The following is an 18,493-nucleotide window of genomic DNA, read 5'->3' on the forward strand; positions in this document are numbered from 1 at the left end:
AGGACTGGGCAATATGGGTGAGAAACGTATCACAATATAAGCATTTCATATCAGTCGTTCGATAATTATTGATTAGTGTTTTTGTTTTAAATCTCTGAAATGCTGCTGCAGTTTTCACTCCATGTCACTGTGTTTTAATTTTACACAGCTTGGCACAGCAGTGCAAAATTAAATTGCTGCTTTGCAAGATACTGAACTGGTTGTTGCTAGGTAACCAAAGAGTGATACGTTAGTTGATGCCACCCATATTGCTTAGCTGGCTGTGACAGGTTGAGCAGCTAAAGCTTTTCATCTGCCTACATCTCCCAGAATACTTTGGATTGGAATTAAGCGAAATGATTGAATATTCTGTCAGACATGTCATCTATTGATATTGATGACGTGTTTATTATGATACATATCAGTATTGATTTACTGTCAAGCCCTACATGAAATAACACCACATGCAAAGCAGGTAGCTTCTCACAGTGGTCATGAATGTACTACATGTAACTATATGTGCTGAATAGTTGAGTTTTTGGATCAATAACTCAGGTAGTAGTATAACAGGCTGATGCTAATGCAACCTAATCAAATACTGTCTTTCTCTTCTCTTCCCTTTCATTCTCCTTAACCACCACCCTCCTCATTGCCATGACTACACTTAACCCTGCATCCTCTCCTCTTTTTTTCCTCTTCATTTGCTTCTGCCCATTTGTTTTCTCCAACTTTGCATCCACAGATGTTTTGGGCAGGTTGAGAAGCCTTGAGGAAGATGATGTTGACGGTGAAAAGAGTGAGGATGAGGAGCAGAGTAGGGCAGAGGAAGAGCAGTTCCACTTTGGTGATGGTGATTCTGTTGATGCTGCCTTGGCTACTACTAACCAGCTACCACAGGAGGCCCTTCCGAGCACATCCACCCCGCAGGGGTGCCTGGAGCTTACTAGCCCTGCCTCTGAGCTAACCTCTCTGGGTAAAACTAGCGGCTGATGATTCATTCATTTTTCTAACTTATTCATTTCCCAGGTCAAACTTCACCTCTAACTTGAATTCATACTAATCATTTAGAGCCTCTATGTTTTGTTCTTCTAAATTATGCAAGGACAAACCTTTTCTGATGATAAAATACACTAACTCAGAAAGAAAATACGTCTTTCTCTTCTCTTAACCCTGAGACTTGAACAAACATTCAAGTTTGTTGTTTGTTTCATCATAAACTTCCCAAACTTTTGATCATTAAACTGAAAAGTCAGTCCAAAATAAAATATATCTCCAGGAAAACATTTGGCCAAATCTTCAGAGGTATACTAATTGCTTTATTTTATTTTTTTTTGTAATTAATTCGTTCTGTTTACCGCTTTCGTTTTCCTGTCGATGTGCGATAGGTTAGAGTACCGGGAGGGACACGACAAAACAGACATGAAAACAAACAAATGCTTTCTCTACCTTTTGAAGTGCATTATCTTTCGCTTTTCTTCATTATTGTTGTCTTTGTTGGTAATGTTTTTAAAGGAAAATCTGTGGTTGCGAACGTAGCTTTAAAGCGTCTGATACTGCCCTTTAATCAGTCTATATTAACTCCCTAAATGCAGTGGAGATTATTTTAATTTTGCACGTGTTTTAGCTGTGTTTTGTGGTTTGTGTGATATGACAAAGTTCAAGAGTGTGTGTCTATATTTGGTATCTTTATACATGCATGTTGGCGTGTGTGTGGGTGTGTTTGATGGCTACACACAGGGAGATGACACATGAAACGGTTGCCCTCCTGTTCTTTCATCTTCTTCAATGCTGTGGTCTGGCCTAACAGGGGAGCTGTGGTTACCAGTCCCTGGAAAAAAGAGCTGTATGCAGCCGCTGGCAGACACACACACACACGCACACACACCGAGACAGAGAGAAAAAACCTCACAAGACAGAATAAAGCAAAAATAAATATTGATAGGTGGATTTAAAAAGAGAAGACGTGGAGAAAAGGATCTTCATAATCTATTTTATTTATGGTTTTAGTTGTGTGTGTCTTTGATTTCCGTTTTATGTATTGTTTTTGGTTGTTGAGTTTTATTTTGGATATTTTAAATGTTAGTTCCAGAGTTACGTGCTTACAAAGTTAAAGTTGATGGAGCTTCCAGAGGGCAAACTTAGCGTACAAACTTATGCCATTTTCAACAAATGACTTGAAAATGCTCGTAAAAAATTATCATTTATTGTAATAACTACATGGACAATTTATTTCACAGCAAAATTTGTTTTGTCACAGACCTAAAGCTTGGAAATCAGATTTTCCAATCAGTTTCCATGGCTACAGTAGGGCTGAAACAATTGATTGTGAATAATTGATTATTGAAATAATCGTCAACTAATTTAATAATCGATTAATCATTAACTGGAGTATACAGACTAAAAAAATGCCATTTTCTGAAAGAACAACACAGCCAGAGCAGTAATTAAGCCAAGACTGTGACAAAAAAAAAAAAAATCAACATTCACATTTAAGAAAAATGTGAAATTGTTTGTTTGCATTTAAAAAAAAAACATTTTTCTAACATTTGCATGAAATAGGGTTAAGTGGTTAAATGAAAACTGCAGAATGTAACAAATCTTTTAATCCGATTAATTGACAGTTGCAGCTCTTGGCTACAAGTGTATAAAACCCAACACCCATCCATACCAGAATGGGTCACTCTGAGGAGCTCAGTGAACTCCAGCATCGATAGATTGACTCTCTCCAGAATAGCTCAAGAACAGAATGTAAAGAGTTTTGTGAATTGGGTTTTAATGACCCAGCAGTTGAATCCAAGCCCAAATGTGCTGCACAATGTTGGGTGCAGTAGTGTAGAGCACTGGACTCTAGAGTGGTGGAGACTTGTTCTTTGGAGTGATGAGTCTTGCTTGCCTTCCTGGGTTTGATGGTTGCCAGGACAACCATGCTTTCCTGACAGAGTTGTCAAGTGTAAAGTTTGGTGCTGAAGGGATTATAATGTGGGGATGGGTGAGTTTAAATTACCCCCCAATAGTTCCAGCAAAGGGAACGCTTAACTCTTCAGCATACACATATATTTTTGGGCAATTTTATGCTCCCAATTTTGTGGAACCACCTTTGGAATGGCATCTTCCCTTCCTACGCAACCGTGCACAGCACACAAACAAAGTGGTTTTGATAATCGAGTTTTGTGTGGAAAAGCTTCCACACAACAAATCAGGAAAACAAAACATCTTTGTTCTGAATTAGAGAGCAGGTTGTCTCTTCCAACATCAGTGTTTGACCTCACAAATGCACATTTGGAAGAAAGTAAGGACAGTCTTCCCTGGAGAGTTAAAGGTTTCTCTTCTTGTTTATTCCACAGTATACCCAATCTAGTGTCATTAAAATAAAGACAAGTGACCTGATACTTGACTGATATTTGTAGCTGCATTTCTATTTAAAGGAGACAAAGATGGCATTTAGCCATAGTACCACCTATTTTTGGAGACGAGACTTTAGAATGCTGTTTCAACAGTTAAGTATGCTATTAGCATCATGCTGTATTTCGGTTTTGCTTCCTTTAGTACTGGTGCATTTGACAAAGTTGATGAAAAATTTAAGCAGTGCTTTTTAACTTTAATCTTAAATTAGCATCTATATGGTTACAATGCAAATACCTGTATAAACAGATTAACATTAGGCATCTGGAATAGCTCAGACCTCAACACTGTAAAAATGTATTGACCATTATGAAAAGATGGGTTCGTGCCTGGAAGTGAAGAAATTTAAATTAGGTGTGCACCGATTGCAGTCCCTTGCCCACACACCAGCCTTTAAAAAGCCTGACATGCCGATTTGGGTGATACCAATATTTTTAATTTTCTGGGAAGTTGCTAAATATTTGGCGAAGTCACTAAGTTTTCTACAGTGGGGCGACTATTATGTCCTGTCAGTCCTTTTTCACAACGGAGTAAAAGGGGACCGTGACTGATTTTCAGACCATTACGAATCAGTTTTACATGTAAGTATCAACCAATTTTATAAAATTAAGGAAACATGGGCCAGTTTGTCAGTGCACCCCTAATTCAAATGAGCTTTGCCAGACATATAGTGAAATATTGAACCAGAATTATGCCAGGACCTTTTTCATGGCTATGAAATCAGTGTAAATGAGCTGCAATTATCTAATGGATGTTTATGAAGATATTAGTGGTAGTGTTTGTATATATTTCAGCCTTTTTGCACATTTTTTACCGACTAGAGAAAGCTTTGTTTCTCAAAATTATTGAAGTTGTTTGTCTGAATTCATCCCGGAGAAACAACCAATGAAAGAAATCATAAAAGCACCCAATTAATTTTACATTAATGTTAAGTGAAGGTAAGTTGATCAGAAGTGTATGAAATGCTCGGTTGTAAGCAGTTTTGGCGTGTCCTGGTCAGTTATGGTTCTTCCATGTTCTTATGCTCTTTCTTCTCTCTCAGGCACAAACAGCAAGCATGTGGATCTGAAGCTGAAGAAGCTGACAGAGACCAGTGCAAGAGGAGTCACTTCCCCTTCATCTCCTTCCTCCACGTCGTCCTCATCCTCCCCAACCACCTTCTCATCCTCACCGCTCAGCCCTGCAGGATTGGAGGTACCGACACACACTGAGAGTGCCTTTTTCTTCCCCCAAACTCTCTCTCAGTTTTGTCTGTTTTTGTTTTTTTCCTCCTACTCTAGGCACCATCAAAGGTTCAGTCCAATCAATTAGACCAGATTGACCCCGTTTGTCAGCCTGCTGACCCTTTGTACTCGTCTGTCAGTTGAACCTTCACGGAGGACCATAGTTTATCCCTCTCATGTCTGTTTAAAGCCATGACAAACATACACGTGGCATCTGAGTGCTCAATATTTATATGTTGCCGTCCCTTCTATTGACTGCGACCTTTCCAGACTGTTAGGTGTGTGTGAGGGGACAGGTGTGGAGGAGAGTTACGTCTATAGCTTCTGATGAGAATATTGAGTCGACGTGGCAGCCAGGCAGTCTGAACATCTGTTTAATTGATTTTGAATGTCAAGTAGAATAAAGCGGATGCGTGCATCGCTGTCAGAACAAGTTAAACTCTCAGAGTGTACGGCAGTGTGGGATGTCTTTGATCAGCTATTCACATAAACACCCTCTTGTGTTCAAAGCCTAAAAGGCTTAGTGCTTTGTGGTTGGAAGAGTGCGTATGTGTGCATGTAATCATTTGACCCTCACAGAAGTAGAATCAGCCAAAGATTTGTCCTGGGCTAAAGCATGCGACCTAAAAATGCCAAATGTTGGACCTCTAGTCGCCAGTAGTGGGTTTGGGAGCTCCATCACTAGGTACACCTTTTTCTCCTGTCTTTACCTCAAAGATGGCTTCGTTGGTGCTGACATGACGACATTTTAAAAAAATCTGTCAATCCCACTTGTCTTAGTTATTAAATTTCACTAAATCACAACTGTGATGAAACAAAGCAGCTGGAACATCATTTTTCTATACCGTGTTCCAAATTATTATGCAAGTGATATTTTCTTAAATGGTCAATGCAAATGATGGTCAGTATAATTTTCAAGTCATGAACTATTACAGTATAAATCAAATTTTACTGAACAAAGCTCCCCATGACAACAGGATTTTTTTCAAAAATAGAAAACTCAAAATGCACTGTTCCAAATTAGTATGCACAGCAGATTTTCTAAACATTTTATGGATTATAAAGAACTTCAAACAGTCATTCTTTGAATGTGCAGCATTAAGTGGTCACATGTACTAAAATCAAAAGCTGTTTCAATCAAAAAAACATCTTAACAGACCAAGTTACATGTTAACATAAATCCCTTCTTTGATATCACAGCACAATTCCTGCATCCATTGAACTTGTAAGTTTTTGGAAAGTTTCTGCTTGAATTTCTTTGCAGGATGTCAGAATATCTTCCCAGAGCTGCTATTTTGATATGAACTGCATTTCACCCTCAGATCTTCTGCTTGAGGAAACTCCAAAGGTTCTCAGTAGTGTTGAGGTCAGAGGAGGATGGTGACCACACCATGAGTTTCTTCCCTTTTATGCCCATTGCAGCCAATGACACAGTGGTATTCCTTGCAGCATGAGATGGTGCATTGTCATGCATGAAGAGACCTAAAATAAACAAGAAAACTCAAATCCTCACAGAAATAAAATAAAATTACAAAAGAAAATAGCAACGCACAGTAACTCAAAGTGATTTCGATAAGTAACTGTAGTCTGACTACTGGAATTGAAATAGCAACGCGTTAGATTACTCGTTACTGAAAAAAGTGGTTCAACGTCAGTAAGACATCACTGCAATTTAATGTGTTGATTTATCAAAATGTGCAACGTTTGATTTGCTCATTTTAATGTGGAGTCTTTTCAGCAAAAAATTTAGACAACTCTTCATTGCACCTCGTTTAGGATGTGCAATATTTGCTCTGCGTAGAATTATAGATGAATCGGAAAGGTGGAGGAACACTGAACTGACCAATTTTGTCACATTTGATTGTGAAGGTGAAAAAAGTGATAGGAACTGAACTATGGAGAAAAAAAGCCTCATTTCCTACATCTGTCTACATTTTCTTCAGTTGTCTTAAGATATCCCTCTGAAAGTAGCTGCGAGTTTGCATTATGTTTGTGATTTTAAAATGAGGAGGCTTGGGGGCTCCACAGAGTCCTCCAGGCTGGCGTAACGCCCTGCAAGAACATCACCCACCAGCACACACCGTCCCTCTCATTACCGATTGTGTGTATTCGCAGCCTCGGCAGCACACGATAAGGGCATGCGACGCTCAGCAGACTGCAACATTAGTCACGCAGCCCCCTGCATGCACATTTACAGACTCACATGCACTAAAAGCCCTGAATCACCACTGTTGCAGCTTACCACAGTGATAGCAGCAGCGATAAGAGATGGAGGGCAAATGAAAGAGCAAGAAGGGGCAAACACCCCAATATCTGCTCGTGCCAGAGTGTGAAAAGGAAACAGAGGGGTAGCCAAGTGGGCAGGTGTTCAGTATGCTTGTGAGATTTAGTGATTGAGATGGTTTCGCCTTTGGTTGAAATGTGGCGGCAGATAAACAACCAAACGACAAGTCACAGCTTTGCAACAGTTAAGTGATACATCTGCTAATAGTAAGGAAGGCTCTGGGCTGTAATCAGTTCCCTCAGGATTCTTACATTTTTGCTAAATGCACTATTCTCTGCAAACGGTGCAAGGACTTGCAGTTTTATGTTAGCATAGCACAACGTGTTTTTTTGTAAATCTTCATTAAAAAAATGACAAGGACACATCCAGTTAAACTTTTATTTGTACAAGCTTATGAATTATTTATTGTGAATCTTTGATTGTGGATCTTTGTGTTGCCTACTTCCTTTCTTCTGAAATTTTAGATGTCATAATGTGATAAAAGTTTCAAGATCAGCTCAAGAAAAAGAACAGCTGAAACCCTGCAGGAGTCAGTTCACACTGGGAGTAAAACACAAACTATCATGATTTTATGCAGTTTGATTCTAAACAAGATTGAGATTTGAAGTGCTGAACGTCGTTTTTTTTTCCTCTGGTAAAAGATGGTTTAAAAATGTTCATAATGGAGAGAGAAAGAATGGGTATGAGATTCTTACTGTATGACAATCTTGAGTAAAAATACCACAGTTTTACAGTGTCACAGTATTAAACATTTATAGCAAAACTGACATGGAGTAATTAATAGAATAATTTTTTTATTTTTATACACTGACTAATAACAATAGGGGATTAACAGTTAAGTAAACATGACAATTGAGGAGAATATCACTTTTGCCATTTTGCTGTTTATAGGGCAGTATAATTAGCAGGCCTATTGAGTCAGGCTAACTACTTAGTTAGCAAAAACTGCTTTTAAGCTCATAGCTTCCCCTAAGTGAACTTTCTTGGATAAGATTTTAAGCACTTAAAAACTTATCCAACTTATTAAAAAATTACTGTTTTGTCAATTTTCAGTTGAAAAAGTTCAACATCTGTGTTGAAGTTTCACTTATCAAGTGTTAAGAATTCAGATAGACGTTTATATTCGTGCTCTCATTTTAAAGTGGGTGACTTTAGACTATTTATGCAGCAGTTCTGTTTCCTCTCCTCACATTTGCTCTGCCTCTTCCTCTCCCCCCCCATAACTTTATTTCAAATAAATATACAGGAACGTAATAAAACATGGACAGTAGAGAATAAGATGTAAGTAAACATCAGAAGGCACTATTAAATATGTAAAATATGTTGTCAGAGCTAAATTAGTGCTAGTCGTTCAAGGGCAGATGGAATTTGAAATTAAGTTAGCGCTTTAGTTTTAGCTTCGTCTACACATTGTGTTGGTGTAGAGCTTTCGCGTTTACGGAGCTAAAGTTTTAGCTAACCATGCCCACCACTGGTAAAAACAAAACAAAAAACTTTGAATGGTTCTGACACCAGATCCTTTTTAAAGTATGTGCCCATGCTTCCTGAAAGCTACAAACACAAAGTATTCCAACATTCTGTTACTCAGTTAGGAGACATCATCATCTGAGAACCTTCAGCTTTGAGATCCTCTTGCTCTTTACTTTTTTATGCCCTTCAGTAAATGTAAATATACTCACTAGCTCTGCGAGCATGAGTGCATGTGCATCCAAACACTCACACATGCACACGCAAAAGCACACTCAAGGACATCAGTGCTTCCACATATCCCAGCTCTTGTCCTGTTTTAAAATATTTAATTGGCCTTTTTGTATAAAAGCCCAAAGCACTTCATAAATAAATTTTCCTCAATTTGACACAAGGTTTTAAGAGGCTAGCGGAAGCTGACAGACTAATAAACAAAACAAAGTGCAAACAGGCTAATTGCTGACTTTGTTTTTGAGAGTCAATAATGTGAAGACGTTCTAACAACTCCTCGTCTACGCCCCGTTTCCCCATTCTCCCGTTCCGCCTCTATCAGCCGTCCCCGGCTCCGCACACCCTGCTTCACTATCTCCCTCCGTCTCAAGCGGTGGAACGTGTTTGCCCTAATTGTCGACTTTATTACACGTTTTGCCGTCTTATTAACGTTGCCGCGACGTCAATCTCAACCCGAAGTCGGTTTTCTTTTTCCACTCGGCTTGGCATACTCGGGAGTGTCGGTAATAAAGCGTTTCTGCGTACCAGTCCTGATAGAGGGAGCGTGTAGCTTTTAAACATGTGCTCACTTTGAAAACAATAGCAGTTTTTTTTGTTTTTTTTTGGGCATTTTGCATAATCTGAATATATTTTATGGCTTGAGGTTTTGTTGAAAGTCAAGTTAATTGCCTCCTTTTTGTCTTGCTCATGAGTGAGACAGAGAATGAATGCGCTTGTTTGTGTGTGTGTGTGTTTTTTTTTAGAGCGGCACATACTAACAAATTATAATGAAGCTTCTATACCAGGGTGTCAAACTCATTTTTGTTTTGGGCCATATCAAAAATCTGAATGTTCTTAAAGGGCTGATTGTGTCAGAATCTACTGATAAATCGCCTTAAACTGTTAAAATATCAATAAACTGCTCTTTGTTTCAGCATTTAATAAGTGTTCCTTAAAATGAAATAATAATTGAATGGTTTGTGGCTTACAAAGCAGCAAATTTGTGTTTTTTTGCAGTCAAAATCAGATTTTGTGGTGCTAATTTAGTACTATTTGTAAGGATTTTTTACAATCCTTACAAAGAGTAAGGATTTGTAAGACGTTAAATGTGACTTTTTACTAATCGCAGTATTGATCACGGACTACAACTTGACATTAAGTAAGGCTGAGGTCACTTAAACAATGTTTTTGGCCAATTTTGATTAAAAAAACTGCAGTAAAATCTGAAAAAAAATTGATTTTTGTGTGAATTTTGCAGATTTGCAAAAACGTGGAGCCACTTATTGATGTAATTTGGAGTCTAGGGGGCCACATATAAAGCTACGGCGGGCCAGATTTGGCCCCTGGGCCTTGAGTTTGACACATCTTCTATACCAACTTGTACCAGTTTTTTCCGCTGCTCTGGTTGTAGCTGTGTAAATGGTTGATATGAGCAACTTTGGACCAATATTTGATCAAATGTCTGAAGCAGACCTAAGATTCACTCTTTCATGTTTTGTTCTCATGCAGGTGTTGTATCGTGATGATGGATCATTGTTCTTGAGTAGGTTGTGTATTTCTGTGTGTCTCAGAACAACGCTGAAGAGCTGAGGGCCGAGCGCCTGCGCAGGGCCACGGAGAGGCTGCGGAGTCCCGTCGTCTTCAACAAGGACTCCGCTGTGAGGAAGACCCAGTTGAAGTCCTTCAGTCAGTATGTGGAGAACAGACCGGGTGAGGACAATGTAACTCAGACACGCACCTCTGTAGTTAGCAAGGGAGGCCAGTTCACATCCAGCTTAGTCTTGAAAACAAATGTTCCCATTAGTAGGTTGGTAATTTGGCACCATTCTGCAATTATCTTGTTTAATGTTGTTTATTACTTGGCAAAGTCATTCATGACCACTGAATCAGTCAAAGGTTAATCGTACTCAGTTCTATTAAGAGAACAAGAATGAATGTTTTTCCAGGATTAGACTAGACCAACTCTGCTCCCTCCTCTTGGAACTTGTTACAAGAAACTTTTAGGTTGACTAAATTCATCTCGTTTAGTTGTTTAAATCTAAACTAAAAATGCCCAAGGCTGATTCAATGACATGTAGCCAGTTTTTTTTTATAACTTGACATTTTCTTTTAACTGTGTATTTTTTGTATCATATTTGTTGCTGCCTCGTGGCCAGGACACCCTTGAAAAAGAGGTTTTAATTCTGGTAAAATGAAGGTTAAATTAAAGAACGTCCTATTTGCAGTTCTAGGGACACACAATATATTGGCACCAATATTGCTACCGACCAATATTTGTCGTTTTTAAACACGTTGGAATCGGTCCGATAAATAAAACTGGCCTATATCAAAAGACGATATTTATTTCCATTTTCTTGTCTTTATGTTTCTGGAGGAGGAGGTTGGTTATTAGTATTTGTTTGGTCATGTGACAGTGATAGTCATTGCACTGTTTTCTGCTTTGTAACTGTTAATACCACGTTTGTGAAAAACAAACCAATGAAACCATTGTAATTTTACTATGGATTATGAAACCACACCTCCAAGAAAATTCTTGGAAATTCATGAAAATGTTACCTTTCATGAAGGACAGGACTCTGGATAACCAGTACAAGTATTCCTATCAAATATCAATGTAGATTTATTTATGCTAATATCAATGGGGAGTTTTTTTTGTCTCTTTGCTTTCAGAAGTGAAGCGACAGAAATCCGTTCCTGAAGATTTAAAGAAGGCCGACGAGGACGGAGATTCACCAACAGAATTTGACCTTCACAGACCTTTTGAAGAAGAGGTTTGTTTATTTAAAATCACTTCAAAAGCAAAAAATTAAGGATGTTTGGTTCAAAATAAGTCACAAATCAGAAAATCTGTGAGGGCTGTTTTTTTTTTAGTAAACTCTGGATTCTGTCACCAGTTCTTGGTTAGATTTTCATGCAGGACACAGAACAATTTGGAGAACATCAGGGTGTCTAAATACTCGAGATCATTTCAGCTACTTGACTTGTTTTATTTTCTCATCATCAGCTGTGTGTCTTATGTGTCTGCAACTAACGATTATTTTAATATTTGATTACTCTGATGATTGATCGGATAAAAATTGACACATTCTGTAGATTTGTCATTTAACCATTTAAGCCTTTTTTACACAATATTAGAAATAATCAAAAGATGCAACTATAATTTAACTCCATTTTGTAAATAAGAAAATAAAAATGTACATAGCTTTGTTTTAGTGTACATTTGGTCATATGTAGCAAAGGATGGATCTCCAGCTTAAAAAACCCTCTCTAGTAATATGTTGACTATTTTTTGATTAATAAATAGGTGCAAAAGGTGTTTAGTAAGAATTTTCTAGAATTTTTACCACGTGAAGCTAAAAGTGAAACTTCAGGAGTTGCGGGTAGAAAATACTTAAAAACAAAGAAGGTTTTTCGTCTTAAATACAAAATGTATATATTCCTTAATTACTTCTCTGGATATGTTCTTTTAGCAAATGGGCTTTTTTAGAGACTATATCCTCCAGTTGACAATTATTTCAGTACTCACTATTAATTCTATTAATCATTTCAGCCCTAGTGTCTAATCTCGACACATTTCCTCCCTCTCTGTTCCTGCCACACTTACATTTCCCACCTTGTCTTCAACTTCGCCACCTGAGTCTCTCACTTTTACCTCAGCCGTCCCCTCGTTACCACGGGGACATCTAAGTATTGATCTAACACACCGCCACCTTAATTATAACAGCGGTAGATATCGGCCGTTGTGTGGAGGGGTGTGTGTGTGTGTGCGTGTTCACGTCCTTTAAGAATACACACATCTCACATTGTCTTCTCAAAGAGAGTGTTTATAAGAACACTATTATTTCAGTGGCTGAGTGTTTGAGCATGTGGGCCACTAGAGACCACGAGGTGAATCCGTCTTCCCAAGCAGTCCTCTCCTGCCCTCGACCCTCCACCTCGGCCTCATCCAACCACACACACACACACACACAGCCCTCCTCCCGGTGCCCGGGCCCCAGGGTTAATGGGTGTTCAACCTTTCCATTATCCCGATCAGCCAAGAATTACCTGCTGAATGATGTTTGCATTAATATAATATATATGGTAATTTCCCTCCTCTTAATTACGGCTGGGCCGAGCGCAGCAAGGGGAGTGGGCTGATCATGTGTAAAATTGATTTGCCAAGGAAAAATATGGTGATAGAGCGAGAGCGCGCAGAAGGGGAGGCTGCAGGGAATCTTTAGCGCACGCGCACACACACACTTGTACAAATGAGGCGTGCACAGAGCTACATGAATGCACTCTCTCGTATGCTGGAAAGAGTACAGGAAAAAGTGCTGGCCTGGGTGGAATGAAGGGGAGGGAAAAAAAAAAACTTTTTCTCCTGCTCACTAGTTCTCCTTCCCATTAAGAAAAACGAAGTGCATCAGCAATAAAAATGGAGATATTTTTCGGATGCATCCTCAGTGGTTAAATTTGAATAAACATTTTCCTCACTCAGAGGGAGTCTCTCTGAAGAATAGCAAACAGCCAGGAGACAGAGGTGAAGAGGGGTCACAAATGGGGAGTCTATTAAGCGCCTATGCTTATAGAATGATGGGGTTGTGTATTTGTGTGTGTGTGTGTCTCAGTGTTGAGCGGAGCTGGTGTCGGGATATTTGAGAAATTGGAAAGACTTTGCTGAAGTGGAAGAGCGTGTTTGAGGGTTTAAGCAGAACTGAATCAAAGGTTTAATTTAATAAACTTGGAGGAGAAGTGAGCCGCAGGTGGATTGAGTCTGAACTGCAAAACATAAACAAGTCTGTTCACTAATATACTATAATAAACGTATTCTTTATTGTCCCATGGTGGGGAAATTTAGGTGTAACAGCAGCATGTAGGTTCAAAGAAAAATAAAATATAAAAAAAAAATAAAAACAAATAAATTAATAACAACACACTGTATATTAAGGAGAAGATTACAACAGTCTCTTCGGGATGTTGCTATGTTTTTTTGTGGCCTAAAATTTCTGATGTTGCGACTCCTTTTTCCAAAAAGCTGTAAAAAGCTTTCAAGCTTTATTTTTGCCATAACACAGTTTTATACAAAAGTTTAAATTACTGCACATACGCTTCTCAAAAGAAATGGATTGTAGCATATTATATTAAAATTTCTAGTGTATGTAGGTGCAAATAACATGTTCAAGTTATTATTAGCTACCTTTAATATAAGTAAAATCATGTCCTCAGGATTTGTCAAAGAGCAAAAGAAGAATTCCATATTGGTCATTCAAGTTAACATGAAATGCATACATATGAACATCTGCAGAAATAAAAGCAAATTGTTATTGTTTATCGTCACATGCATTTATCTTTCAAGTTCGGCTTTCAAGCGATGCAGTGAAACAGGAAGTTAAATTAGAAGGGGGGCTAAAGGGATTCGTCAGAATTACGCTGAGTTGAATTGGTCAGAAAAGACGGAAATACAGAAAACGGTGATTGGTCAGATTTTTAGAAAAGTTATGATAACTAGTGAAAGCTGCAAGTTCATGAAAATTTGCCAGTGACACGTTAATTAGCAGTTAATAATTGTAATTACAACTTCCTGGAGGAAATGATTATAACTCAAACACATTGTGCCAATAATCTAAAAAACAAAAAAAGGCTATGGTTATAGAGTCTAACAGCTGCTGGGAGGAAGGATCTGTGTTGATGCTACTTTCTGCATCAAGGATGCAGCAGTCTGTCACTGAATAAGATCTGCAGTCCAGCAACAGCTTTCTGCTTAGGATGGGAGACATTCCCAAACAGTGATGTAATTTTAGTCCTTCTGTCTCCCACCACCTGAACTGGGCCTAACTTGATGTATATTTTTAGTTATTTTTAGTACTTTGCTAATGCTCAAAGGTCAGTGTAATAGATGTCAACATCACAATATTCAGCATTAGTATCTTGACTATTTTTCTATCGTGCAGCCATAAAAATCCATAAATTAAACCACAGAACTTAAGTTTTGGGTATAAAGTAAGTAAAGGTGTTAAACTCCCTGTAAGTTTCAATAATTCTGTGTACAGTCGTTGCTTCTGAAGTGATTATTGCTTTACTTAGGTCTTTGTTGTGTTTCTCATTGAAGTTCAATAGTCAAGACAATTAAACACACTGGGTATTCTTGAAGCGCTCTGATTGACTTCAAACCTCATATTTTCTGTGTATTTTTCCTATTTGTCACACAGTCAACAATTTTTAAAATAATTTTTGCTGCTTCACCTTCCAAATGAATAAACTGTCAGCTTTAAATTGCATTTTTGGCTAAGTATGTATTCATTTTTCTTTTACATTATCTGTTGGCCCAAATGATTAGCTAGTTCTGGTGAGTTTCTCAAAAGCATGCCTTTATACTTAAGGAAAAAACAATCTGGTTTGAAAGTTTGATGGGAACAAAAAGTTGGTGTAACATTGATATAAAAGAGATCTGCAGATTGTCTTTAGACCATCATTAGTGTTCAGGGGTCAATATGTCAAATACTGAAAACTCTGTTTTTTGTTTTTTTTACTATAGATGCATCAAAATTGCATAAGACTGACTTAACAGATGTTATAGAAACGAAGGAGTCTTCATGAATGTTTATAACTGTTAACATTGACACTTTAATGCAAAACTGCATTAAAGTGTAATTTTGAGACTTCATAAGGATAATATCATTCTTATGCGCACACCTTCAAATAAAGTGTTATCAGTAAAACAAAAAGATGCATGTTAAGGACATATATAGAAATAATCTTTTTATTGGATTTGAAACTATACTACCTCCATCAAAAGAACTTTCTGCACATTTTTTCTGTTTATTTTTTTTTCCATTTTGCGTCAAAGTCCTTGAAAATCAGTGAAACTTTGAATAGACCTCAAAAGAAAACCACATATCTGCATCAGCCAGAAAAAAGTCTAACATAGATGAATAATAAAGTTGACCACTGGGATAGGAAACATTGAGAAATTAATAAAGAACGCAGCTGGTTTTTTGTGTGTGAAGTTTTCTTGGTGAAATATGTTTTTCAAGTGCACCGATTTTCTGTTGTTTTTTTTTAAAGTAATTTTACCCTCTCCTCTCTCTGCCTTTATTTCCCTCCAACTCTTCCTTCATCCTCATCACTTCCATTATTCTCTCTGTTTCTCTCCTCGGCCTCGATCTGCTTTTATCCCCTCTCTCTCTCTCTCTCTCTTTTTCTCTCCTCCTCCTCCCCTCTGTCTAATGCCAACTCTCACTACTCCTCCTTCTCTCTCTCATAACTATTCTTTCGCGCTCTGTCTCGCTCTCGCTCTCTCCCGGTCGACAGAAGGCGTTCAAAGACACCAGTCAGTATGTGGTTGGGGAGCTGTCTGCGCTGGAGAGCGAGCAGAGGCACATAGACGCCCGAGCAGCTCGTGTGGAGAAGAGGCTGCGCTATCTCATGGACACAGGTACCCCAAGCCCAATTACACTGGAAAAACTGTTTTGGCAAATTGAGCGTACACACAGGCGCATACACACACACGCACACATTTATGTACACTCGGAGAGTTTGTGTGTTTGTGACGGAGGGAATCTTTGAAGCCCCCCACACCCCTGCCCCTATCCCCTGAATTCCCTCCCCCCGCCCTCTTGGATGAATGTTGTGCGACGTAGCGCTGGGTGGATATGAAAGGAGGGGTGAGGGAGGAGACGGGAGGGTTAGGGGAGGGAACGAGGGGAGTGTGTCTCGGGGATGGGAGAAGAAGGGAGACCTCTCTGGGCCGGGGTGATAAGGGAGCCCTTCATGGGGGAAACGATAACTGGGTGCGATAGCCGAAGTCTGCGCTGCCGCCGTTTGCCAGCCGCGGCCCCAGCCAGCCTCCCCAACTATTGAACAGTTGCGCTCAGCCATGCACAGCTACACACACGCGCGCGCACACACACCCCCCAGTACATATCTGGCCTTCATTGATATGCTGTGTAAGGAAAGACGGGGGTGAGTTAAAGGGAGAGGCAAAGAAATGGCAAAGAGAGAGAACAACACGAGCCACCGACACAGTTCACAAACCCGCGACACAAAACGCTCGCGCGCCCCGTAAACGTGGTGTGGCGTACAGAGCCAGATTTGGAAGTTTTTTTTGTTGTTGTATTTTTTTGTTTAAGGTTCGGGCCCCCCCGAGTAAAGCCTTGTTAAGACATGAGACACTACACAGAGCCAAATAATTAAAAAAAAAGACAGAAGGGCCTCGGCTGTGTCAAGTCCCCAACTGAAATTGGAGAATCGCTCCCTGCCATTGGTGACGATAATCATCCCGTTTCTCACCCAGGAATGCTCCAGGGCCGGGGGAGAACATGAAATTCTTTTTGATATTTGCAAATGTTTTGAAAGTGTAGTGATTTAACAGTAACTCTTGTGCTTTTCTTGACACGTCGGTGGCGGATTTAACCCCGAAAATCCTGGAGAAAGAAAAAGCAACACGGCCAGAGCAGAAGAAAGAGCTTTTAGAAATGGAAACCAAGTTGCTGAGATTTGTGCTCACCTTCTCCATCCCATTTGGGTGCTGATATTGAGGCTATCTCATTGCCGTTTGTTGTGTTTGCTTTCCTCCTTTTCGCTGCCCTCCCCTTCCTCTGTGCCCTCTCTCCCTGTCGGAGCGCACGCCATTGTGTCAATCTGAAGGGCTGTTTTCCTTCTTCTTCTTCCCCAACTGTTAAAGCAGCCACTGGCCAGCGAGAAGCCAGGTTATTTACTTTCAAGCTTAGAGATACACACCTATAGTCCCCTCCTGAAAATGTGATTTACTAGAAAAAGATGAGTCGAATACAGAAAGGTGAGGAGAAAATAATAAAAAGGATATCATATCGAGAAATTATCCTTGGTTTCCTTATTACGGTGTACAATATGTGCTTTTGCTTAGCAACAGAACTTATCTAGCAACTTATCTTTTTCATTTACAGGATCTTTATAAACTGTCCTCAACATTCAAGCTTTTTCAAGTCAGTTTTTTTGGTTTTTTACGTGGTCGGTAGGGATGCACCAATCAATTGGTGCATATTTCCCTAATTTACTGGAAGAGGCGATTGGCCAAAACCAAGCATTTCTATCTCCGCATAGGTTCAGCCACTGTACGCCCACCAGGTCACATCCGCATGTGTATGGTTTGCAATAGTCACTCGACTATTGACAGTTTAGTAACTTTGTCACTATATTTAGCGACTCTTAACACAAGAATATCTGGCAGATCAGGCTTTTTAAAGATTGTCGATCAGCCAGAAAACTGCAATCGGTACGCTCCTGGTGAAAGAACAATGGCAATTTCAAAATGCTGCTTCATTTTCCTGTTTGCGATCAACCAGAAAGCTGAAATCAGTGTAACCATAGTGATAAAACAACAAGAAGTCTAAAATCATTTTCCAATTTGTTTATTCATTTTATTTTTACAAATATACATCTGAAACTCATGTTTTAGGCTTGTATTTAATTTCCTTTAATCCCAGCGCAGGTGGTAGAATCTGTTTACTGGACTGTGGATTTGTGGATTGCCTCCACAAATCTGCCGTTTATGGAAGAGTTGCAGGAATAATAATAGTTACCTTTGTTTAACCTTTTTTTTTCCTGTTGAGATAAAAAGATCTGTTTTCCAATAGAGAGACCTGGCCAAGAATTGCAGCATACATAAAAAAAGAAACAATTCTCAGTCACAACACAACATAACACAATAAAACTTAAACAAATGACTCAAGTAAGACAACTTGAATGTAATGGTCGTAAATACATTCAGAGATTCTAGTGTTCTAGTTTGAAAGCAGATAAGAAGCCCTCCAGCAAACGTTTGCCTCGTGCCGTTTCCACAAGTCAAACGGTGAGTAGATTAGTCTCATTCTACTCAGATTGACTCCAGAGCTGAACTTCTAGTCTATATCCACAGTTTGTTGCTGACAACTAACTCTCCACACCCTGCTGTCCCATCCCTGTGTGA

At 39.1% G+C, this 18,493-nt stretch overlaps 1 protein-coding gene across 8 annotated transcripts in view; it reads left to right on the forward strand.

Annotated features, from left to right (window-relative positions):
- The window catches only part of ehbp1 (EH domain binding protein 1), a 164,448-nt gene that overhangs the window by 106,735 nt on the left and 39,220 nt on the right, over nt 1-18,493 (forward strand). For 4 of the 8 annotated variants that reach the window (XM_028006482.1, XM_028006481.1, XM_028006486.1 and 1 more), the window contains 5 exons: nt 722-952; nt 4,424-4,575; nt 10,137-10,275; nt 11,236-11,336; nt 15,859-15,982. In XM_028006482.1, the coding sequence (XP_027862283.1) occupies nt 722-952; nt 4,424-4,575; nt 10,137-10,275; nt 11,236-11,336; nt 15,859-15,982 (747 nt within the window). The remainder of the gene's footprint in view (nt 1-721; nt 953-4,423; nt 4,576-10,136; nt 10,276-11,235; nt 11,337-15,858; nt 15,983-18,493) is intronic. The other 4 variants (XM_028006484.1, XM_028006483.1, XM_028006485.1 and 1 more) reach the window with 4 other exon arrangements.

The sequence above is a fragment of the Xiphophorus couchianus genome, chromosome 22, assembly GCF_001444195.1.
Source record: "Xiphophorus couchianus chromosome 22, X_couchianus-1.0, whole genome shotgun sequence".
In the NCBI taxonomy this organism is placed as follows: Eukaryota; Metazoa; Chordata; class Actinopteri; order Cyprinodontiformes; family Poeciliidae; genus Xiphophorus; species Xiphophorus couchianus.